The sequence below is a fragment of the Coregonus clupeaformis genome, chromosome 6 (genome assembly GCF_020615455.1).
Source record: "Coregonus clupeaformis isolate EN_2021a chromosome 6, ASM2061545v1, whole genome shotgun sequence".
Taxonomy (NCBI): Eukaryota; Metazoa; Chordata; class Actinopteri; order Salmoniformes; family Salmonidae; genus Coregonus; species Coregonus clupeaformis.
In genome coordinates, this window is record NC_059197.1 from 9,142,934 (window position 1) to 9,167,958 (window position 25,025).

Here is a 25,025-nt window from a genome sequence, read left to right on the forward strand (position 1 = left end):
GAGCTGAGCTTCTTCGAGTAGAACGCACAGGGGCGGAGCTTAGGTGGCGCGCCGGACCGTTGTGACAAGACTGCCCCAATACCGGTCTCGGACGCGTCCACCTCTACTTGGAAGGATAAAGAGGGATCCGGATGCGCCAGCACCGGAGCCGAGGTGAACAGGTTCTTCAGTTTGACAAATGCCCTGTCCGCCTCAGCCGACCACTGCAAACGAACCGGACCCCCCTTTAGCAGAGATGTAATGGGAGCTGCAACCTGTCCAAAACCCCGAATAAACCTCCGGTAGTAATTAGCAAAACCCAAGAACTGCTGCACCTCTTTTACAGTAGTTGGGGTTTGCCAATTACGCACGGCCGATACCCGGTCTACCTCTATCTCCACACCTGACGCGGACAACCGATAACCCAAAAAGGAGACGGACTCCTGGAAGAACAGGCATTTCTCTGCCTTGACATACAAGTCATGCTCCAGCAGTCTTCTCAACACTCGGCGCACCTGAGCTACATGCTCGGCTCGTGTGGAAGAGTACACCAGGATGTCGTCGATGTAAACTACCACACCCTGCCCATGCATGTCCCGGAAAATCTCGTCAACAAAGGATTGGAAGACTGAAGGAGCATTCATTAACCCGTATGGCATGACGAGATACTCGTAATGACCCGAGGTGGTGCTAAATGCTGTTTTCCATTCATCCCCCTCCCTAATGCGCACCAGATTATACGCGCTCCTGAGATCTAACTTTGTGAAGAACCGCGCGCCGCGTAATGATTCCGTCATCGTCGCAATCAGTGGAAGTGGGTAGCTGTATTTAACTGTGATCTGATTGAGACTACGGTAATCAATACACGGGCGCAATCCCCCATCCTTCTTTTTCACAAAGAAGAAACTCGAGGAGACCGGGGAAGTAGAGGACCGTATGTATCCCTGTGCCAAGGACTCGGCTATGTAAGTCTCCATAGCCGCTGTCTCCTCTTGAGACAGGGGATACACACGACTCCGTGGCAGAGCCGCTCCTGTTTGGAGATTTATCGCACAGTCCCCCTGTCTATGAGGAGGCAGCCGTGTTGCCCTCGATTTGCTAAACACAAGTGCTAAATCCTCATACTCAGGGGGAATGCGCAGTGCGGGCACTTGGTTCGGACTCTCTACCGAGGTCGCCCCTAAGGAAACACCTAGACATCTCCCTACACACTGGGCAGACCACTCCATAAGAGCCCTCTGTTGCCACGCTATAGTAGGATCATGGGTGCTTAACCAGGGAAGTCCCAACACCACGGGGTACGCAGGAGAGTCAATCAGATAAAACTGAATGATCTCCTCGTGACCCCCCTGCGTTGTCATTGTCAGTGGTGCTGTGACCTCCCTGATCAGGCCCGACCCCAACGGCCGGCTGTCTAATGCGTGGACAGAAAATGGAGCTTCTACCGGCCGAAGGGGAATCCCTAACCTACCACAAAATGCCCGATCAATAAAGTTCCCAGCAGCGCCTGAATCTACTAGCGCCTTATACTGGGAATGAGGTGCCACCTGTGGAAATCTCACAGGAATACTCATGTGACCAACAGAAAGCTCTGGGTAAGTGGGGCGCCTACTCACCTGAAATGACTCCCCAGTGCGTGGCCTGTTGTCACCCCTCCCAGGAGACCCTCCCCAGCACCTGGCCGCGGTGTGCCCTCCACGACCGCAGGTGGTGCAGGGGATGGCCCCCCTCAGGTTCCCTCTCCTCCTCTCTCTAGCGCCAGCACCCCCGAGCTCCATAGGAATCGGCTCGGAGGTGCTGGAGGGTGGAATGGACGACCCCCACTCGGGACGTCCGCGGGTAGCCAGCAGGGTGTCTAGACGGATGGAAATGTCTACCAACTGGTCAAATGACAGGTTGGTGTCCCTGCAGGCCAGCTCACGACGAACGTCCTCTCGTAGGCTACACCGGTAGTGGTCGATGAGGGCCCTCTCATTCCACCCCGCATCCGCTGCTAGTGTCCGGAACTCCAGTGCGAACTCCTGGGCGCTCCTCTTCCCCTGTCGGAGGTGGAACAGACGCTCTCCCGCCGCTTTACCCTCAGGTGGATGATCAAAGACAGCCCTGAAGCGGCGGGAGAACTCCGCGTAGGTGATGGTTGCGGCGTCTATTCCCCTCCATTCGGCGTTGGCCCATTCCAACGCCTTGCCGGATAGACAGGAGATGAGGGCGGAGACGCTCTCGTATCCAGAGGGCGCCGGGTGTATAGTAGCCAGGTAAAGTTCCACCTGCAGGAGAAATCCCTGACACCCGGCTGCAGAACCTTCATATGCCCTCGGGAGCGAGAGCCGAATACCACTGGGTTCCGGTGCTGAGAGAGGAGGACTGGCCGTTGGTGATGGGATGGTGTGCGAAGGCGTGGGCACCTCCCCAGTCACCAACCGGCGCAGCGTGTTGGAAACCTCGTTCATGGCGGCCCCAAGTTGCCGGATCATGGTGTCTTGGTCGCTGATCCGATCCTCCAGCGACCTGAGTGCCGCCACTGCTCCTGCTGACTCCATCTTGGTGTGTTGTTCTGTCAAAAGGTGAGGTGTATGTGGTGTGGAAGTCAGGCGCAGGACACCGAGGCTCAGTCCAACAGAGTTTACTAATAATACCAAAAGGCAACGATACAAAATACACGGCCACAATGAACAAACAGAGGCGAGCAATTACGCAACAAGCGTAATATAAAAAACAGAGAACAAACACGCAGCACTACGGACAGGCGAACAACAACACACAATCTAACCAATACAAAACAGGGAACTTATAGGACACGTAATCAGACACAAACAGACACAGGTGTGACAGACCGACAGACAAAAGCAATCACACATAGAAACATTCAACGGTGGCAGCTAGTACTCCGGGGACGGCGAACGTCGACGCCTGCCCGAACCAGGAGGAGGCGCAGCCTCGGCCGAAACCGTGACAGGCATATAGAAGCAAACCGGATGGACATCATGAAAATGATCGGAGAGGTTGGGAGTAGAAGAAGTTCAGGAGCAAAAAAATAAAAAAATAAATATATATACAGTGAGAGAAAAAAGTATTTGATCCCCTGCTGATTTTGTACGTTTGCCCACTGAGAAAGACATGATCAGTCTATAATTTTAATGGTAGGTTTATTTGAACAGTGAGAGACAGAATAACAACAAAAGAATCCAGAAAAACACGTAAAAAATGTTATAAATAGATTTTCATTTTAATGAGGGAAATAAGTATTTTACCCCTCTGCAAAACATTACTTAGTACTTGGTGGCAAAACCCTTGTTGGCAATCACAGAGGTCAGACGTTTCTTGTAGTTGTCCACCAGGTTTGCACACATCTCAGGAGGGATTTTGTTCCACTCCTCTTTGCAGATCTTCTCCAAGTCATTAAGGTTTCGAGGCTGACGTTTGGCAACTCGAACCTTCAGCTCCCTCCACAGATTTTCTATGGGATTAAGGTCTGGAGACTGGCTAGGCCACTCCAGGACCATAATGTGCTTCTTCTTGAGCCACTCCTTTGTCGCCTTGGCCGTGTGTTTTGGGTAATTGTCATGCTGGAATACCCATCCACGACCCATTTTCAATGCCCTGGCTGAGGGAAGGAGGTTCTCACCCAAGATTTGACGGTACATGGCCCCGTCCATCGTCCCTTTGATGTGGTGAAGTAGTCCTGTCCCCTTAGCAGAAAAACACCCCCAATGCATAATGTTCCCACCTCCATGTTTGACGGTGGGGATGGTGTTCTTGGGGTCATAGGCAGCATTCCTCCTCCTCCAAACACGGCGAGTTGAGTTGATGCCAAAGAGCTCGATTTTGGTCTCATCTGACCACAACACTTTCACCCAGTTCTCCTCTGAATCATTCAGATGTTCATTGGCAAACTTCAGACGGGCCTGTATATGTGCATTCTTGAGCAGGGGGACCTTGCGGGCGCTGCAGGATTTCAGTCCTTCACGGCGTAGTGTGTTACCAATTATTTTCTTGGTGACTATGGTACCAGCTGCCTTGAGATCATTGACAAGATCCTCCCGTGTAGTTCTGGGCTGATTCCTCACCGTTCTTATGATCATTGCAACTCCACGATGTGAGATCTTGCATGGAGCCCCAGGCCGAGGGAGATTGACAGTTATTTTGTGTTTCTTCCATTTGCGAATAATCGCACCAACTGTTGTCACCTTCTCACCAAGCTGCTTGGCGATGGTCTTGTAGCCCATTCCAGCTTGTGTAGGTCTACAATCTTGTCCCTGACATCCTTGGAGAGCTCTTTGGTCTTGGCCATGGTGGAGAGTTTGGAATCTGATTTATTGATTGCTTCTGTGGACAGGTGTCTTTTATACAGGTAACAAACTGAGATTAGGAGCACTCCCTTTAAGAGTGTGCTCCTAATCTCAGCTCATTTCCTGTATAAAAGACACCTGGGAGCCAGAAGTCTTTCTGATTGAGAGGGGGTCAAATACTTTTTTCCCTCATTAAAATGCAAATCAATTTATAACATTTTTGACATTCGTTTTTCTGGATTTTTTTGTTGTTATTCTGTCTCTCATTGTTCAAATAAACCTACCGTTAAAATTATAGACTGATCATGTCTTTGTCAGTGGGCAAACGTACAAAATCAGCAGGGGATCAAATACTTTTTAAGGTGTAGATAGTAAGTATAGACCGGAAGTAGAGGCCTGGGCATTGTTGTTCACTAATTTACTCCAAGTAGGGAAAGGATGGTGGGGTTGAAAAGTAATAAAGGGGAGGATATATATATTTTTTTTAAACATGGGGGATTGGAAGTGATGCAGACAATTACATTGATAGAAGATACAATCTATCTGCAATATTAAGCTGATCCATTCCCCCCCGAAAAAAATAATTAATAAATAATAAATAAAAAATAAATAAAAAGGTTTGCAACTGCACATGGGGACAAAGATTGTACTTTTTTGTAGAACTGTTTGCCCATAATGACCATCGTTATGTTTGGAGGAAAAAAGGGGGACTTGCAAGCCGAAGAACACCATCCCAACCGTGAAGCACGGGGGTGGCAGCAGCATGCTGTGGGGGTGCTTTGCTGCAGGAGGGACTTGTGCACTTCACAAAATAGATGGCAGGAAAATTATGTGGATAAATTGAAGCAACATCTCAAGACATCAGTCAGGAAGTTAAAGCTTGGTCGCAAATGGGTCTTCCAAATGGACAATGACCCCAAGCACACTTCCAAAGTTGTGCCAAAATGGCTTAAGGACAACAAAGTCAAGGTATTGGAGTGGCCATCACAAAGCCCTGACCTCAATCCTATAGAAAATGTGTGGGCGGAACTGAAAAAGTGTGTGCGAGCAAGGAGGCCTACAAACCTGACTCAGTTACACCAGCTCTGTCAGGAGGAATGGGCCAAAATTCACCCAAATTATTGTAGGAAGCTTGTGGAAGGCTACCCGAAACGTTTGACCCAAGTTAAACAATTTAAAGGCAATGCTACCAAATACTAATTGAGTGTATGTAAACTTCTGACCCACCACTGGGAATGTGATGAAAGAAATAAAAGCTGAAATAAATCATTCTCTCTACTATTATTCTGACATTTCACATTCTTAAAATAAAGTGGTGATCCTAACTGACCTAAAACAGGGAATTTTTATTGTGAAAAACTGAGTTTAAATGTATCTGGCTAAGATGTAAGTAAACGTCCGACTTCAACTGTACATTAAATGAGCTTCAGATAAATTCAATTTTCTGTGACATTGTGTAACAACACTATTACAGTTTTCCATCAGTATTTTGATTATTTTTTAATGAATGTGTTTTCTAAAAGAAAGTTATATTTCAAGTTAATTTTGTGTACTGGTGTTGATGATATAATACTTTAAACACAAGGTCCAATTAAACTGAATAACATTTTCTATGTTACATAAAAATATTACAAAAAGAAGACATTGAAAAGTAATGCAAAACCAAAATGTCTTATGTTGCATAGCATAACACTTGAAAAATAATATACGAAGACATTGAAAAGTATAATGCAAGGATTGCACTCTACAATCCAAGGAGATCTGTGTTCCATCTGTGACGTGCCTCGCCTTCATTTAGAGATTGAGGGATTTTTCTGCATTCCAGTCTTGGAAATGTGCTTGCGCCTAGCTAGCTAATACATTTTGGTCGTGGGGAAATGAATCTATTTTCCATATCACACTTCGCTAATTAGTCAACTTAAAAAGGAGCCGGTCCTGAATCCTGTCACATAGGTATGTACTGTTATGGGCAATGGGAGTCAGCCAGCTGTTTCTGGCAATACAACTGCATGCTAGCTACAGTAGATGGGGCTAGCTCGGTAGCCATCTCTTTCCATTGTTGTTATGCAAGCTAGCTAGCTATCTTGTTGTAGCTAAGAAGAATGATACCTGCAGCTCCAGCCTGATATCCGTTGGATAGCTAAGACTACCTTTGACTATTTGCAAAGTCATATGCATTTGTATCGTAGCTAACTAGCTAAACCTTTTGATATCTAGCAATGTCCTCGCTCCCTGGCTATAATAATGTTCTTCTGCATTTTACCAGTCAGCCATGGCAGACAGCAGCGTCTTATCATCATAGCGAATTGTAGCCTAATATTTCTTTGTTGACAATAAGGTTTCCTTATGACATAGCCATACTTAAACACTTAAACTGTAAAATATGATGTAATAAATTAGTTAACGTTTTTAAAATGATGGAATAATTTTGTCCTATGTCATGTCCCATAACATTGTTTCCAAATACTTTTCTTTGACACATAACTAGCTAATGAAAATCATGTTGTTTAGTTGTTTATTATCTATTCAACAGCCCCTAAACATGGATTTCATCGAGAGGGAAGCAGAGGAGTCTGAGGAGGAATTTGGGAGTCCAGAGAACACAGAGAAAAAGGCACTGAAGCATGCTAGAGCAAATGATGGTAATCTATTCATTGTACAGCATGATAATAATTTTGATTTTATTTCAAAGATGTCCCTTGACAGAGTTTTTATCATCACAACTACCCTAAATAAGATCGATGGTAACAATGTGCAGGCTGCACACGTCATGTGTCATCTTACTTGATGTGCAACTTCTTGATTTGTGACTTAGATGAGGAGGAGGAAGAGGAGAATACAGAGGACCAAGATGAGGATGGAAACCTCCGTGGTCTGATTGATGATGGTGGGGATGAAGGAGAAGGGGAGGAAGAGGAAGAGGATGAGGAAGAAGGGAAGAAAGATAAAGAAGGAGATAGTGACTCTGGGGAGGAAATTGGACACCGTAAGAGGAAGAGAAGTAAGTGGTCATTCATAAATTGGTGTAAATGCACTGTGATTGCTTCCTTCTCTTCAGTCTTTGAATAAACTATAATGGTGTAAACCCTTTGATTATATTTTGCCCATTCAGATTCAAGCCTTCATGATTTGTGACACCAAACAGTGTGCAGCAGAATCATGAATATCAGTAATAATCACCTTTAGTGTTTGAGTATCTTGCGTTTTCTGTCTACAGGCTTTGACGACCGCTTGGATGATGATGATATTGATCTCATTGAGGAGAATTTGGGAGTAAAAGTGAAAAGGGTAAGTATTCCGATGCCATTCTGACAAGCAAAATGCATTGTCATCAGGACATTGTATAACACACAGCTGAGGTCTCATGTCATGTCCCACAGTCCCACTCTCTAAAAATACTATGTAAAAGGATATTGACAGAAATGTTTCCCTGATACCTCTACTCCTTACTTATCCCCATAAACAGCAAAAGTTCCGTCGTTTGCGAGACATGTCGGACGATGAGGATGAGGAGGGAGATGAAGACGTCAGGGAGGCCCATGAGAAGGACATGATAGCGGATGAGATCTTCATGGGGACGGGAGCGGATGAGGGCGAAGCATTGGATGTGCCTTTGCATCCCGGGGAGGATGAGGAGGAGGATGATGAAGAGTCTGGTATGAAACATTTTAGTTGCTTCATCTATAAACAGTGGAGTTGTTTTGAGTTAGCCGTTTGAAAATATTTGAGTCATTTTTTTATTTTTATTTCCTCAGATATCGATGACTTTATTGTGGACGATGACGGACAGCCCTTGAAGAAACCCAAGTGGAGGAAGAAGCTGCCTGGATATACAGATGCGTAAGTGATTCTGACATTTAATTTAATCACTTAGATCCCCATTTGCAGTAGCCTCTCCACCTGCAAGAAGTCTTATCTGTGCAATATAATTTGATATGGTAGATGTGTCCCAAATGGCACCCTATTCCCCTATGGGCCCTGGTCAAAAGTAGTGCACTATAAAGGGAATAGGGTGCCGTTTGGGACATAGAGGGTGCCATTTGGGACATAGACATGTTTACTTTACTCACATGCAATATTTAGTACTGAGCACCACTCCCTTTTTACAGAGCCCTTCAGGAGGCCCAGGAGATATTTGGAGGGGACTTTGACTTTGCCGAGTTTGACACTGAAGCCTATGAAGATGCAGAGGAGGAGGAAGAGGATGCAGATGAAGAGTCATGGGACCGGCCCAAGAAGCAGGCCAAGAAGAGGGTGGGTCGACGCAGTATCTTTGAGATCTATGAGCCTAGCGAACTGGAGAGCAGTCACATGACGGATCAGGACAATGAGATCCGCTCCACTGACATGCCAGAGAGGTTCCAGGTGTGTATACTTCTATAGGAAGCGTCCCAAATGGCACCCGGACCCATAGGGCTCTGGTCAAAAGTAGTGCACTATATAGGGAATAGGGTGCCATTTGGGACACAGTTATAGTCATTAGGACACGTGAGCACCTGAAACTCACCTATAACTGTTATGGGCTTGACTGTAGCCCAGTGGTATTTAAACTTTTTCAGGGGGGACTCCATTTCTTCAGCCAGAATTTCTGGGGACCACATTTTTTTTGCAATATCGCGTGACCCCACCCCACGCCAAATATAATGACACAACCTTAAAATCGGTACATTTCGATTTTTACATCAACAAATAACCTTAAATTCATTACATTTTCATCTCTTATCAAAATGAAAAGAAACCAATAAATACATTTACTAAATAAAATACAAAAATTATAATTATCTTTCTCAAAAACCTTTGCATATTGTCCCATACAATAATCTGTACTCTTAATTTTTGCCCCCCGGGGTCGACCTCACTGTAGTTCCCCCGCGACCCCGACTTTGAATACCACTGACTTTGAATACCACTGACTTTGAATACCACTGCATACCCTTTTCTATGTGTGTGGTCTTGTTGTTTTTAGCTACGCTCCACTCGTGTGAAGCCAGCAGAGGATGATGAGCTGGAACAAGAGGCTGAGTGGATCTATAGGAATGCCTTCTCTACTCTCACCATCTCCATGCAGGTACTGGAGTGATGATCTTTTAGCTAGGTCTCATAAGACAATTAGTTCAAGCTGAAGCTACAGTCTAGGTCTGTTTTTAAAATGCTTGTGTTTTTTAAAATCTAATATTCTGTGTTTTCAGGAGAATGCAGACTATTTGGACAGAGGTCCAACCACTTCTTTCAGCAGAAAAGGCCCCAGCACCATCCAGAAGATAAAAGAGGCTTTGAATTTCATGAGAAACCAACATTTTGAGGTATTACACAGTCCCTCTAGTACTGTAGGTAAAGTTGAGTTCTTCCATATAATTTTTCACAGTTAATACAACTTTCTTCATTGTTTCACCTTTAGGTTCCGTTCATAGCGTTCTACAGGAAAGAGTATGTGGAGCCTGAACTCAATATCAATGATCTGTGGAAGGTTTGGCAGTGGGATGAGAAGGTAATATACTGTAGCATTGGATTTTTGTTAACTTTAACCCTTCATTTATTCTCTCTGTTTAATTACTGTTTAATGTGGGACTTTCTTTCCTCCTCAGTGGACCCAGCTGAAAACCCGCAAACAGAACCTGAGACGCCTGTTCCAGAAGATGCAAGGATACCAGTTTGAACAGATCTCAGCAGACCCAGATAAGCCACTGGCTGATGGCATTCGACCACTAGACACTTCAGATTTAGAGAGGTAAGGCTTGTCATGTCAAACATGTTTGTAAGTAAGGGTTGTCTGAGCCAGAACGGCCCATCTTCTGTTTCTGTAGCGTGAGGCAGCTTGATGTACAAGTACACCCCCTGGACAGTACGCTAGTTATGTTATGACACCTTTATTATCTTTGTTGTATCGGAATGCTTACCTGATTATGTTTGTCTGACAAGGCTGAAGGATGTCCAGTCTAGTGATGAACTGGGCGACGTCTACAACCATTTCCTGCTGTACTATGGCCGGGATATTCCAAAGATGCAGAATGCAGCCAGGTCCAGCAAGAAGAAGCTGAAGAAGATCAAAGAAGTGGATGAAGATGGTACGATTTAGATTATATATTGTAAGATTGTGAAAGCACCTTTGCCCTCACCAGAGTAATTCTCATGTCTTCTGTTCGCAGGTAATGAGCAGGAAGTAGAGGAGGAGGAAGAGGAAGAAGAGGAGCAGTCGAAGGGGCCGGACCTGAAGCTTGCGTCTCGCAGGGATATGTACAGCATCTGCCAGTGTGCAGGACTGGGTGAGTGCTTTATCATGTGTGTCCAGTAGGTGCCACTATCAGCACCTATTACAGACATATTTGTGTGCCATACAGTACATCTTCAGGTCTATACAGTTAGCTCGTGATTATACAAAAACTTGCGAAAGAATGTGCGACTGGAAAACTGTGACTAGTGTACTTAAACAGAGTTTGCCAATCGAAGTGCACTTGCTGTATCACAAGCCGACTGTATTTGCAGCTGTTTTTGAGTCCACCATTTAAAGGCTTCTCTCATCAGATGGCCTGGCCAAAAAGTTTGGTCTGACTCCAGAGCAGTTTGGAGAGAACCTACGTGACAGTTACCAGCGTCACGAGACGGAGCAGTTTCCTGCTGAGCCCATGGAGCTGGCTAAGGACTACATCTGCAGGTTAACCAGCGACACATTATTGCACTTTATACAGAATACACTTTCATATAAAGATAACCCAACCATTTCAGCAGTAACAGGGGTGGTGTTGAGAGGTGAATATGCAAACTTGTACATGGCTGCATCTCAAGTGGCACCATTTGAGATGCAAACCTATACCTTCCACAATAATACTAATAGTACAGTGGGGGAAAAAAGTATTTAGTCAGCCACCAATTGTGCAAGTTCTCCCACTTAAAAAGATGAGAGAGGCCTGTAATTTTCATCATAGGTACACGTCAACTATGACAGACAAAATGAGAAAGAAAATCACATTGTAGGATTTTTAATGAATTTATTTGCAAATTATGGTGGAAAATAAGTATTTGGTCACCTACAAACAAGCAAGATTTCTGTCTCTCACAGACCTGTAACTTCTTCTTTAAGAGGCTCCTCTGTCCTCCACTCATTACCTGTATTAATGGCACCTGTTTGAACTTGTTATCAGTATAAAAGACACCTGTCCACAACCTCAAACAGTCACACTCCAAACTCCACTATGGCCAAGACCAAAGAGCTGTCAAAGGACACCAGAAACAAAATTGTAGACCTGCACCAGGCTGGGAAGACTGAATCTGCAATAGGTAAGCAGCTTGGTTTGAAGAAATCAACTGTGGGAGCAATTATTAGGAAATGGAAGACATACAAGACCACTGATAATCTCCCTCGATCTGGGGCTCCACGCAAGATCTCACCCCGTGAGGTCAAAATGATCACAAGAACGGTGAGCAAAAATCCCAGAACCACATGGGGGGACCTAGTGAATGACCTGCAGAGAGCTGGGACCAAAGTAACAAAGCCTACCATCAGTAACACACTACGCCGCCAGGGACTCAAATCCTGCAGTGCCAGACGTGTCCCCCTGCTTAAGCCAGTACATGTCCAGGCCCGTCTGAAGTTTGCTAGAGTGCATTTGGATGATCCAGAAGAGGATTGGGAGAATGTCATATGGTCAGATGAAACCAAAATATAACTTTTTGGTAAAAACTCAACTCGTCTTGTTTGGAGGATAAAGAATGCTGAGTTGCACCCAAAGAACACCATACCTACTGTGAAGCATGGGTGTGGAAACATCATGCTTTGGGGCTGTTTTTCTGCAAAGGGATCAGGACGACTGATCCGTGTAAAGGAAAGAATGAATGGGGCCATGTATCGTGAGATTTTGAGTGAAAACCTCCTTCCATCAGCAAGGGCATTGAAGATGAAACATGGCTGGGTCTTTCAGCATGACAATGATCCCAAACACACCGCCCGGGCAACGAAGGAGTGGCTTCGTAAGAAGCATTTCAAGGTCCTGGAGTGGCCTAGCCAGTCTCCAGATCTCAACCCCATAGAAAATCTTTGGAGGGAGTTGAAAGTCTGTGTTGCCCAGCGACAGCCCCAAATCATCACTGCTCTAGAGGAGATCTGCATGGAGGAATGGCCCAAAATACCAGCAACAGTGTGTGAAAACCTTGTGAAGACTTACAGAAAACGTTTGACCTGTGTCATTGCCAACAAAGGGTATATAACAAAGTATTGAGAAACTTTTGTTATTGACCAGATACTTATTTTCCATCATAATTTGCAAATAAATTCATAAAAATCCTACAATGTGATTTTCTGGATTTTTTTCCCTCATTTTGTCTGTCATAGTTGACGTGTACCTATGATGAAAATTACAGGCCTCTCTCATCTTTTTAAGTGGGAGAACTTGCACAATTGGTGGCTGACTAAATACTTTTTTCCCCACTGTATGTTCTCTCTGCCTGTGCAGCCAATTCAGCACAGCGGAGGCAGTACTGGAGGGGACTCGCTACATGGTGGCCATGCAGATAGCTCGAGAGCCTCTAGTCAGACATGTGCTCCGACAGACGTTCCAGGAGAGAGCCAAGATCAACATCAAACCCACCAAGAAGGGAAAGAAGGTATACACCATCTATTTGCAATAGGGTTGAAAAATCATGGTAATTTACCAAAAATTCCCAGTTTTTCCAGAAATCCCGGTTGGAAGATTTCTGGAATCAGGAGTGAAAAGCAAGAAATCCTTTATCCTTCTATCAGGATTTCATGGAAAACCTGGGAATTTGGGGAAAGTTACTGCAATTTTGTAACCATATTCTGCAATTACCTCCACTTCTTTGTTGATTGTATTAGTGGTTTATTTAGGTCTTTCATGGGATATACAGTACCTTCAGAGGCGTCGGGTAGCCTAGCGGTTAGAGCATTGGGACTGTAACCGCAAGGTTGCTTCTTTGAATCCCTGAGCCGGCAAGGTGGAAAATTCTGCTGTTCTGCCCTTGAGCAAGGCAGTTAAGCCCCCACAACAACTGCTCCTTTGATTCAGAGGGGTTAAATGCTGAAGACACATTTTGGTTGAATGGATTCAGTTGTACAACTGACTAGGTATCCCCTTTCCCTATTCATAATCCAAGATGGCGTAGTAGTGCAGTTCTGTTTTTGTCGTGTGTCTGTAAATAGCCTGTAAATACCCTGTTTTTTTTGTATTTTTCGTACATATTTCCCTATCAGACTTTTCATCCTTCTACAAGATATACTTTCCTGCAACCCGCCTCACTCAATGTGGAACGGATTCTATTATTGACTTACCTTTTATCTAGAATCTCCAGTTGAAACTAGCTAGCCAGCTAACTAGCTACTTGCTATTAGCCACAGTTAGCGGTATTTCACCCAGAACATTGGATTTTTTTTCTGCTGGATTAATTTAATCACTGGACATTAATCACCGGATCGCAACTAGCTAGCCGCAACCGAATGGATGTTGCTGTCTGGCTAATCACCACTGCCCCCGATGCAAGCACCAGTTAGCCTCGAGCTAGCCTAGATCCAGGCTCATATCTACCTCTAGGTCTACCGGACGGGAGTAGCCAGCTAACTAGCTACTTGCTATCAGCTACCGTTAGCGGTTTTTCACCATTGTCCGTGGCCTGCACCACTCACCAGCCAGCTCTAGTCTGGACTATTATTCGGCCAGTCTGCACAGCGCGTTATCAGTTTTCTGCCGGAATCACTGAATCACTGGACCTTTAACTCCGGATTCATCGCTACCAGCTAGCTGCAACAAAATGGACGCTGTGGTCTGGCTAATCATCCTGAGCTAGGCCCATCTCCCGGCTATCTACCTCTCTGTCAACCGGACGGGACCACCTAGTGTTGACACGGAGCCCCGCCGATCCTACACGACTGGTCTGCCGATGAAATCGTCTGATGTGGTTACGACGTCGACCACGAAGATTCCATCTGCTAGCCCCGGCCCGCTAGCACACGCTAGCCGTGGCCTCTTACTCGCTAGTGCTTTAGCAGCCTCCGAACTATCCTATTGCTGTTCACCGGACCTTATGATAACTCAGCTATACAGCTGATGTCTGCTGGACTGTTCCTTTTTACGGTACTACATCCTGTTAATGTTTAGCCTCAGCCCAAACATGGTTAGCTTATTGTTGTTTCGGTTATTTCTAATTGTACTATTTCACTGTAGATCCCCCAGCCCAGCTAAACCTGCCTTAGATAGCTCCTTTGTCCCACCCCCCATACACGCGGAGACCGACTCAATTGGTGCCTCCAGTGATGCTATCTCTTTCATTGTTACCCAACGCTTAGGTTTACCTCCACTTTCCTCATCTCCTTCCATATCCTTGTCTGTACATAATGCCCTGAATCTTTTCTACAACACCCGGAAATCTGCCCCCTTTATTCTATGTACCCAACGCACTAGAAGACCAGTTCTTAAAGCCTTTAGCCGTATCCTTATTCTAGTCCTCCTCTGTTCCTCTGGTGATGTAGAGGCTAACCCAGGCCCTGCAGCTCTCAGTATCACTCCTACTCCCCAGGCGCTATCATTTGCTGACTTCTGTAATCGCAAAAGTCTTGGTTTCTTGCACGTAAATATCAGGAAGTCTACTTCCTAAGTTTGAGTTATTCACTGCGTTAGCACACTCCGCCAACCCTGATGTTCTAGCAGTGTCTGAATCCTGGCTCAGGAAGGCCACCAAAAATTCTGAAATTTCCATCCCCAACTATAACATTTTCCATCTAGATAGAACTGCCAAAGGGGGTGGAGTTGCAATCTACTGTAGAGATAGCCTGCAGAGCTCTATCATACTATCCAGGTCTGTGCCCAAACAGTTTGAGCTTCTACTTCTAAAAATCCACCTTTCCAGAAATAAGTCTCTCACTGTTGCCGCTTGCTACAGACCCCCTCAGCCCCCAGCTGTGCCCTGGACACCATATGTGAATTGATTGCCCCCATTTATCCTCAGAGTTCGTACTGCTTGGTGACCTAAATTGGGATATGCTTAATACCCCGGCCATCCTACAATCCAAACTAGATGCCCTCAATCTCACGCAAATTATCAACGAACCTACCAGGTACAACCCTAAATCTGTAAACATGGGTACCCTCATAGATATCATCCTGACTAACATACCCTCTAAATACACCTCAGCTGTCTTCAACCAGGATCTCAGCGATCACTGCCTTATTGCCTGCGTCCGTAACGGGTCCGCGGTCAAACGACCACCCCTCATCACTGTCAAACGCTCCCTAAAACACTTTAGCGAGCAGGCCTTCCTAATTGACCTGGCCCAGGTATCCTGGATGGATATAGATCTCATTCCGTCAGTAGAGGATGCCTGGTTGTTCCTTAAAAGTGATTTCCTCTCAATCTTAAATAAACATGCCCCATTCAAAAAATACAGAACTAAGAACCGATATAGCCCCTGGTTCTCCTCAGACTTGACTGCCCTTGACCAGCACAAAAACATCCTGTGGCGTACTGCATTAGCATCAAATAGCCCCCGCGATATGCAACTTTTCAGGGAAGTTAGGAACCAATATACACAAGCAGTCAGGAAAGCAAAGGCTAACTTTTTCAAACAGAAATGTGCATCCTTTAGCACTAACTCCAAAAAGTTTTGGGACACTGTAAAGTCCATGGAGAATAAGAGCACTTCCTCCCAGTTGCCCACTGCACTGAGGCTAGGAAACACTATCACCACTGATAAATCTACAATAATCGAGAATTTCAACAAGCATTTTGCTACGGCTGGCCATGCTTTCCATCTGGCTACCACTACCCCGGCCACCAACTCTGCACCCTCCGCTGCAACTTGCCCATGCCCCCCCCGCTTCTCCTTCACACAAATTCAGACAGCTGATGTTCTGAAAGAGCTGCAAAAATCTGGACCCCTACAAATCAGCTGGGCTAGACAATCTGGACCCTTTCTTTCTAAAACTAGCCGCCGAAATTGTCGCAACCCCTATTACTAGTCTGTTCAACCTCTCTTTCATAACGTCTGAGATCCCCAGAGATTGGAAAGCTGCCGCGGTCATCCCCCTCTTCAAAGGGGGTGACACTCTAGATCCAAACTGCTACAGACCTATATCCATCCTGCCCTGCCTTTCGAAAGTATTTGAAAGCCAAGTTAACAAACAGATCACCGACCATTTCGAATACCACCGTACCTTCTCCGCTATGCAATCCGGTTTCCGAGCTGGTCATGGGTGCACTTCAGCCACACTCAAGGTCCTAAACGATATTATAACCGCGATTGATAATAGACAGTACTGTGCAGCCGTCTTCATCGACCTGGCCAAGGCTTTCGACTCTGTCAACCACCGCATTCTTATTGGCAGACTAAATAGCCTTGGTTTCTCAAATGACTGCCTCGCTTGGTTCACCAACTACTTCTCAGATAGAGTTCAGTGTGTCAAATCGGAGGGCCTGTTGTCTGGACCTATGGCAGTCTCTATGGGGGGTGCCACAGGGTTCAATTCTTGGGCCGACACTTTTCTCCGTGTATATCAATGATGTCGCTCTTGCTGCTGGTGACTCTCAGATCCACCTCTACGCAGACGACACCATTTTGTATACATCTGGCCCTTCATTGGACACTGTGTTAACAAACCTCCAAACGAGCTTCAATGCCATACAACACTCCTTCAGTAGCCTCCAACTGCTCTTAAACACTAGTAAAACTAAATGCATGCTTTTCAATCGAACGCTGCTGGCACCCGCCCACCCGACTAGAATCACCACTCTCGACGGGTCTGACCTAGAGTATGTGGACAACTACAAATACCTAGGTGTCTGGTTAGACTGTAAACTCTCCTTCCAGACTCACATAAAGAATCTCCAATCCAAAGTTAAATCTAGAATCGGCTTCCTATTTCGCAACAAAGGCTCCTTCACTCATGCTGCCAAACATGCCCTCGTAAAACTGACTATCCTACCGATCCTTGACTTCGGCGATGTCATTTACAAAATAGCCTCCAACACTCTACTCAGCAAATTGGATGTAGTCTATCACAGTGCCATCCGTTTTGTCTCCAAAGCCCCATACACTACCCACCACTGTGACCTGTACGCTCTTGTTGGCTGGTCCTCACTACATGTTCGTCGTCAAACCCACTGGCTCCAGGCCATCTATAAATCCCCTGCTAGGCAAATCCCCGCCTTATCTTAGCTCATTGGTCACCATAGCAGCACCCACCCGTAGTCTGCACTCCAGCAGGTATATCTCACTGGTCATTCCCAAAGCCAACACCTCCTTTGGCCGCCATTCCTTCCAGTTCTCTGCTGCCAATGACTGGAACGAATTGCAAAAATCTCTGAAGCTGGAGACTCTTATCTCCCTCACTAACTTTAAGCATCAGTTGTCAGAGCACCTTACCGATCACTGCACCTGTACACAGCCCATCTGAAATTAGCCCACCCAACTACCTCATCCCTATATTGTTATTTATTTTGCTCTTTTGCACCCCAGTATCTCTATTTGCACATAATCTCTTGCACATCTAGCATTCCAGTGTTAATACTATTGTAATTATTTTGCACTATAGCCTATTTATTGCCTTACCTCCATAACTTGCTACATTTGCACACACTGTATATATATTTTCTGTTGTATTTTTGACTTTATGTTTTTTTTACCCCATATGTAACTGTGTTGTTTTTATCGCACTGCTTTGCTTTATCTTGGCCAGGTCGCAGTTGTAAATGAGAACTTGTTCTCAACTGGCTTACCTGGTTAAATAAAGGTGAAATAAAATAAATAAATAAATTCATACCCCTTGACTTATTCCACATTTTGTTTTGTTACATTCTGAATTCAAAATTCATTAAGTGAAAACATGTTTATTTATTTTATTTTTAGAAAATGAAATATCTCATTTACATAAGTATTGACACCACTTTGCTATTACATTTTAGTCATTTAGCAGACGCTCTTATCCAGAGCGACTTACAGGAGCAATTAGGGTTAAGTGCCTTGCTCAAGGGCACATCGACAGATTTTTCACCTAGTCGGCTCGGGGATTAGAACCAGAGACCTTTCGGTTACTGGCACAACGCTCTTAACCACTAAGCTACCTGAGCTCAGGTGCATCCAATTCCTTTAAACATCATTGAGATGTCACTACAACTTGATTGGAGTCCACCTATGGCCAATTCAATTGTTTGGACAGGATTTAGAAAGAAACACACCTGTCTACAGTGCATTCGGAAAGTATTCAGACCCCTTGACTTTTCCAACATTTTGTTATGTTACAGCCTTATTCTAAAATGGATTAAATTGTTTGTTTTTTCTCATCAATCTACACACAATACCCCATAATGACAGAGCAAAAACAGGTTTTTAGACATTTTAACAAATGTATTACAAATTAAAAACTGAAATATCACATTTACATAAGTATTCAGACCCTTTACTCAGTACTTTGTTGAAGCACCTTTGGCAGCGATTACAGCCTTGAGTCTTCTTGGGTAGGACGCTACAAGCTTGGCACACCTGTATTTGGGGAGTTTCTCCCATTCTTCTCTGCAGATCCTCTGAAGCTCTGTCAGGTTGGATGGGGAGCGTTGCTGCACCGCTATTTTCAGATCTCTCCAGAGATGTTAGATCGGGTTCAAGTCCGGGCTGTGGCTGGGCCACTCAAGGACATTCAGAGACTTGTCCCGAAGCCACTCCTGCGTTGTCTTGGCTGTGTGCTTAGGGTCGTTGTCCTGTTGGAAGGTGAACCTTCGCCCCAGTCTGAGGTCCTTAGCGCTCTGGAGCAGGTTTTCATCAAGGATCCTTCTGTACTTTGCTCCCTTTATCTTTCCCTCGATCCTGACTAGTCTCCCTGTCCCAGCCGCTGAAAAACATCCCCACAGCATGATGCTGCCACCACCATCCTTCACCTTAGGGATGGTGCATGGTTTCCTCCAGATGTGACGCTTGGCATTCAGGCCAAAGAGTTCAATCTTGGTTTCATCAAACCAGATAATCTTGTTTCTCAGCACCTAGGACCATACGTCGGGACTACCGGCCGTGGTGACTCCTTGCTGTCCCCAGTCCGCCTGGCCTTGCTGCTATTCCAGTTTCAACTGTTCTGCCTGCGGTTATGGAACCCCTACCTGTCCCAGACCTGCTGTTTTCAACTCTTAATGATCGGCTATGAAAAGCCAACTGAGATTTATTCCTGATTATTATTTGACCATGCTTGTCACTTATGAACATTTTTGAACATCTTGGCATGGTTCTGTTATAATCTTCACCCGGCACAGCCAGAAGAGGACTGGCCACCCCTCATAGCCTGGTTCCTCTCTAGGTTTCTTCCTAGGTTTTCGCCTTTCTAGGGAGTTTTTCCTAGCCACCGTGCTTCTACACCTGCATTACTAGCTGTTTGGGGTTTTAGGCTGGGTTTCTGTACAGCACTTCGAGATATTAGCTGATGTAAGAAGGGCTATATAAAATAAAATTGATTGATTGATTGATGGTCTGAGAGTCCTTTAGGTGCCTTTCGGCAAACTCCAAGCGGGCTGTCGTGCATTTTACTGAGGAGTGGCTTCCGTCTGGCCACTCTACCATAAAGGCCTGATTGGTGGAGTGCTGCAGAGACGGTTGTCCTTCTGGAAGGTTCTACCTCCCTGACCAAGGCCCATACTTTCCGAATGCACTGTATGTAAGGTCCCACAATTGACAGTGCATGTCAGAGCAGAAACTATACCATGAAGTCCAAGGAACTGTCCGTAGATCTCCGAGATAGAATTGTGATGAGGCATATATCTGGGGAAGGGTATAAAACAATTTCTAGAGTGTTGAAAGTTTCCAAGAGCACAGAGGTCTCTGTCATTGGCCCTTGTGTCAATTGAAGCTTATCCTCAATACTGACAAAACTAAACTAATGGTGTTTTCTAATGCAAGAAATAGACCTCTGAACCTTTCACCTGTTACTACTTGTCAGGGCAAGGAGATTGAGGTTGTAACCTCATATAAATATCTTGGAATTCTAATTGATGATGGCCTCTCTTTTAAATTGCATATTCAACAACTTACAAAAAAATTGAAGCTGAAATTGGGATTTTATTTTAGGAATAAGGCCTGTTTTTCTTTTGAAGCCAGAAGGAGGCTAGTATCAGCTACATTTATGCCTTTACTAGACTATGGGGATATTTTATATATGAATGCTTCCGCTCAGTGTTTGAGATCAATTGACACTCTTTACCATGGTACTTTGAGATTTATTTTAACTGCAAAACCCTTACGCACCACTGTACTTTGTATACCAGGGTTGGCTGGCCTTCTCTAGTCACTCGTAGGCTCAGTCACTGGTATACTTTTATTTACAAAGCCATTTTGGGTTTACTACCTTTTTATTTGGGCATTTTTATTGTTCAGAAATGTGGTGGGTACTCTCTTCGTTCACTGGACTTTATCCTGCTAACTGTTCCAAATGTCCGAACTGAATTTGGTAAAAGGTATTTTATGTACTCTGCGCCATCGTCTTGGAACACCTTACAAAATAATTTTAAACTGGAAGAACTTGTCCCGATTGGTGTTTTTAAATCTCTGATGAAGGATTTTGAGGCTGATTCCCTGACCTGTCAATGTTTTTAATTTGCTGTTTTTGATATTGTTATACTCTTGTGAATTCATGAATGGTTTTTACTAGATTACTTGTAGTTTTTCATGTTGTCTGTCTGTAATTTTTTGTAATGACTTGGTGCTGCCTATCTTGGCCAGGACGCTCTTGAAAAATAGATTTTAAATCTCAATGAGCCTTTCCTGGTTAAATAAAGGTTAAATAAAAATAAAAATAAATAAATAAAATAAATTGGGAAATTTAAAAAAATATGGAACTACCCAGACTCTGCCTGGAGCTGGCCGTCCGACCAAACTAAGCAACCGGGCAAGAAGGTCCTTGGTCAGGGAGGTGACCAAGAACCCAATGACCACTTTGACAGAACTACAGAGTTCCTTGGCTGAGATGGGAGAACCTGCCAGAAGGACAACAGTCTCTACAGCACTTCACCAATCTGTGCTTTATGAGAGATTGGCCAGATGGAAGACACTCCTGAGAAAAAGGCACATGACAGCATGCCTGGAGTTTGCAAAAAGGCACATGAAAGACTCTGAGAGCATAAGGCAAAAGAGCCTGTGGTCTGATGAGACAAAATTGAACTCTTTGGCCTGAATGCAAAAAAACGCTTTGTCTGGATAAAACCAGGCACAGCTCGTCACCCATCTAACACCATCCCGACTGTGGAGCATCATGCTATGGGGATGGTTTTCAGCGGCAGGGACTGGGTGATTGGTAAGGATAAAGGGAACAATGAATGGAGCTAAATACAGGCAAAAACTTGATGAGAACCTGCTTCAGAGTGCAAATGACCTAAGACTGGGGGGGCGAAGATTTACATTCCAACAGGGCAATGACCCCAAGCATACAGCCAATGCAACGCTCAAATTGCTTCAGAACAAGAATGTGAAAGTCATTGAGCAGCCCAGCTAAAGCCCAGACTTGAATCCCATTGAAAATCTTTGGAAAGACTTGAAGATTGCTGTTCACTGCCGTTCCCCATCTAACTTAACAGAGTTTAAGAAAATCTGCAAGGAAGAATGGGAGAAAATCCCCAAATCCAGATGTGCAAAGTTGATACAGACATACCCAAGTCGACTCAAAGTGGTAATCGCCGCCAAAGGTGCTTCTACAAAGTATTGACTCAGGGGTGTGAATACTAATGTAAATTTATTTAAATAGCAAAAAACATGTTTTCGCTTTGTCATTATGGGGGTATTGTGTGTAGATGGGTGAGAGAAACCAAATCCATTTAATCCATTTTGAATTCAGGCTGTAAGACAAGAAATTGTGTAATAAGTCAAGGGGTATGAATACTTTCTGAAGGCACTATACATACTGTATATAAAAAACACATCTAACAAGTTATGTTCTTTTAATCGACTCATATTTTTACATTTTAGTCATTTAGCAGACACTCTTATCCAGAGCGACTTACAGTTAGTGCATGTATTATTATATCATTATCTAGTTTGGAGTACTCTACCATACATCTATGTGGTCTAATCTCTCCTATAGGATGTGGATGAGGCCCATTATGGCTACTCCTTTAAGTACCTGAAAAACAAGCCTGTAAAGGAGCTGAATGGAGACCAGTTCCTCAAGATGTTCCAGGCAGAGGAAGAGGGCCTGCTCGCCATAAACATCTGTATTGACCTGATTGGAGTGAAGGGGTGAGGGCTTGTTATTATAACATTGTGTAATAACATATTAATAACATTATAGTCTGCATCCCAAATGGCACCATATTCTCTAAATAGTGCACTATGCTCTGGTGAAATGTAGTGCATTATGTAGGGAACAGGGTGCCGTTTGCGACGCAGCCTCTGAGCTTGTGTAATAACATATTAATAACATCTAATAACATATTCCAAAATGTGCTCTGTTTACATGTATACTGTCCTGAGTCAGTCAAGTATCCATTATATCACTATGTGTGTTGAGCAGGTACGGAGGTGACCATGCGTACTATGAAGAGATAAAGCAGTTTTACTACAGAGACGAGTTCAGCCACCAGGTTCAGGAGTGGAACAGACAGCGCACTCTGGCCATCGAACGATCCCTCAAACAGTTCCTTTACCCGCAGATGGCTAAAGAGCTGAAGAACAAACTTATTGCAGAAGCAAAGGAGAACATCATCAAGGTACTCCCCCCCACACACACACACCCAAGGAGGAGGATACATCTTCTGCATCTATTATGATATATTGTGAAGACATTACCTCAACATTTAATTTGATTTTTCTTCTTATTTTCTTTACTTTGATGTGATGTCGTTGCTACTGTGGTATTGATGACTTATTTTCTTATTCTGGTATTGACTTTCCAAAGCAGGCGGCTCAGAGCATTGATGTATGTTGAGCCTGCTACAGTGTTGTGATAGTGGTTGCCCGCCCCTCAGGCCTGCAGCAGGAAGCTGTATAACTGGCTGAAGGTGGCGCCCTATCGGCCCGACCAACAAGTGGAGGAGGAGGACGAGGAGCTCATGTCTGAGGCCCAGGGCAAAGGGATCCGCGTGCTGGGAGTGGCCTTCTCATCCAGCAGGTAGAGTACTGCACACCGTCTCTGACTTCACTTTGGTTGTGTCCCAAATGGCATCCTATTCCCTATGTAGTGCACTACTTTTGACTAGACCCTTTGTGGCTCTGGGCGAAGGTAGTGCACCATATAGGGAATAGGGTGTCATTTGGGACACTGACACTGTCTCTAACTTCAGTTTAACTTCACTTCATTGTCTTTACCACTTTTACAGTGAGCTAAATTGAATGACTTATTTATTGAATGTGTTTGTGACCATAGAATTAGGAATTAGAATACTAGAATGGACATGAACCTTCTTATGATGGGATAAAGGTCAGCCATTTTGGTCAGGAAGTTGGTCAACCATGGTTTGCCAGTGCTGTGATAAAATATTGTGTAAAATAATGAATTTGAAGAATTTATCTGCACTGTATGTTTATTAGCAAGCTAGCTAGCAAGTTTTACAGTAATAATTCCATACATTTTTCAAATGAACTGCCAATATGCCAACATTCCATTCAATCAATAGATGTGGTAAAGAGGTCAATGGAATGCAGACTGTGGGGGATAGAAGGACACCGGATTGGCGCACATTCAACAAATCTGATCAAACAAAGTGGTTATTTGTCAAATCCGGCCCATAATGTGGTTACTAAAGTCCAATTTTGATATATTTGGTTGTTTTCACTGCATAACATTTAGAAGTAGTTCCTTCTCAGGTGTAGGAGTATTGAGTGACTGCTATGCTAACTCCCGTTTGTATAAGCTGGTAGCATAGCTAGCACAGAGAAATCGGTGGGGGTAGTCAGTCTTTGTAACTGTAATGCAGTTGATTGGTGACCATGACACAAATAAACAATAGCCTAAATGTAGGCTAATTTTGCTGGAGGGCAATGAGGAGATTCAGTCTTTCCCCCACGGCATCGTTCACCCCACGTGTTTCCATTGTATTTCCATTATTTTGGTTGAGTTCCATTGACCTCTATGCAGTCAATCCACAGCCATACACTGGCTGAATCAGTTGATGATAGGATTTAGACAAGTTGTAAATGCAAGTACTGATATTGTATCATACAATATAATAGCGCTCAAATCTTTCCAAGAAAACAAAATGTTTGACATTTATGGTCTGTTTGTAAATATGTTAGATGCTATTTATCCCGATTATTTGTATAAAACTGTATTTATAATTATATGACAATATTTTAGGTTGACAATAATTCTATCACACAATTTTTTATATATCACATGCCTTACTTTAATTTTCCTGCAAAGTATAATCAGGATTATGCCTCTACTGCCATTCATTCCAATTAGACTGGTTTGGATTTCTCCCTGGCCAATATAGCTGCCATTTTCACCCCATTCTGGAATTTCTAGGGTTTATGACATAGCCCCTCTAGTAATTTAATAGGATCTCTATGTTTATGATTTAGTTATTATTCACTGCAAACCAATGTCTGTTCGCAGAGACACCCCAGTGTTCTGTGCCCTGGTGAATGGTGACGGAGAGGTGGGGGATTTCCTCAGGCTTCCTTACTTCCTGAAGAGGAGGAACGCATGGAGGGAGGATGAAAGGGAGAAAAAGGTATTTATGAAACCAAACCAAGGGTGGGTCCTAAATGGCACCCTATTTACATTTACATGTTAGTCATTTAGCAGACGCTCTTATCCAGAGCGACTTACAGTTAGTGTAGTGAGTGCA

The 25,025-nt window shown here is 44.3% G+C and overlaps 1 protein-coding gene across 2 annotated transcripts in view; it reads left to right on the plus strand.

Annotated features, from left to right (window-relative positions):
* The first annotated feature begins 6,037 nt into the window (after nt 1–6,037).
* Nucleotides 6,038–25,025, plus strand: part of LOC121565842 (transcription elongation factor SPT6) — a 36,670-nt gene continuing 17,682 nt past the window's right edge. The window contains exons 1-19 of one of the 2 annotated variants that reach the window (XM_041876228.1): nt 6,038–6,221; nt 6,780–6,910; nt 7,084–7,269; nt 7,486–7,556; nt 7,735–7,924; nt 8,024–8,108; nt 8,378–8,633; nt 9,235–9,336; nt 9,458–9,571; nt 9,667–9,756; nt 9,854–9,996; nt 10,188–10,333; nt 10,415–10,531; nt 10,791–10,920; nt 12,716–12,866; nt 22,319–22,473; nt 22,748–22,943; nt 23,202–23,344; nt 24,791–24,908. In XM_041876228.1, coding sequence (XP_041732162.1) covers nt 6,811–6,910; nt 7,084–7,269; nt 7,486–7,556; nt 7,735–7,924; nt 8,024–8,108; nt 8,378–8,633; nt 9,235–9,336; nt 9,458–9,571; nt 9,667–9,756; nt 9,854–9,996; nt 10,188–10,333; nt 10,415–10,531; nt 10,791–10,920; nt 12,716–12,866; nt 22,319–22,473; nt 22,748–22,943; nt 23,202–23,344; nt 24,791–24,908 — 2,493 coding nt within the window. In that variant the 5' untranslated portion in view covers nt 6,038–6,221; nt 6,780–6,810. The remainder of the gene's footprint in view (nt 6,222–6,779; nt 6,911–7,083; nt 7,270–7,485; nt 7,557–7,734; nt 7,925–8,023; nt 8,109–8,377; nt 8,634–9,234; nt 9,337–9,457; nt 9,572–9,666; nt 9,757–9,853; nt 9,997–10,187; nt 10,334–10,414; nt 10,532–10,790; nt 10,921–12,715; nt 12,867–22,318; nt 22,474–22,747; nt 22,944–23,201; nt 23,345–24,790; nt 24,909–25,025) is intronic. The other variant, XM_041876227.1, reaches the window with a different exon arrangement.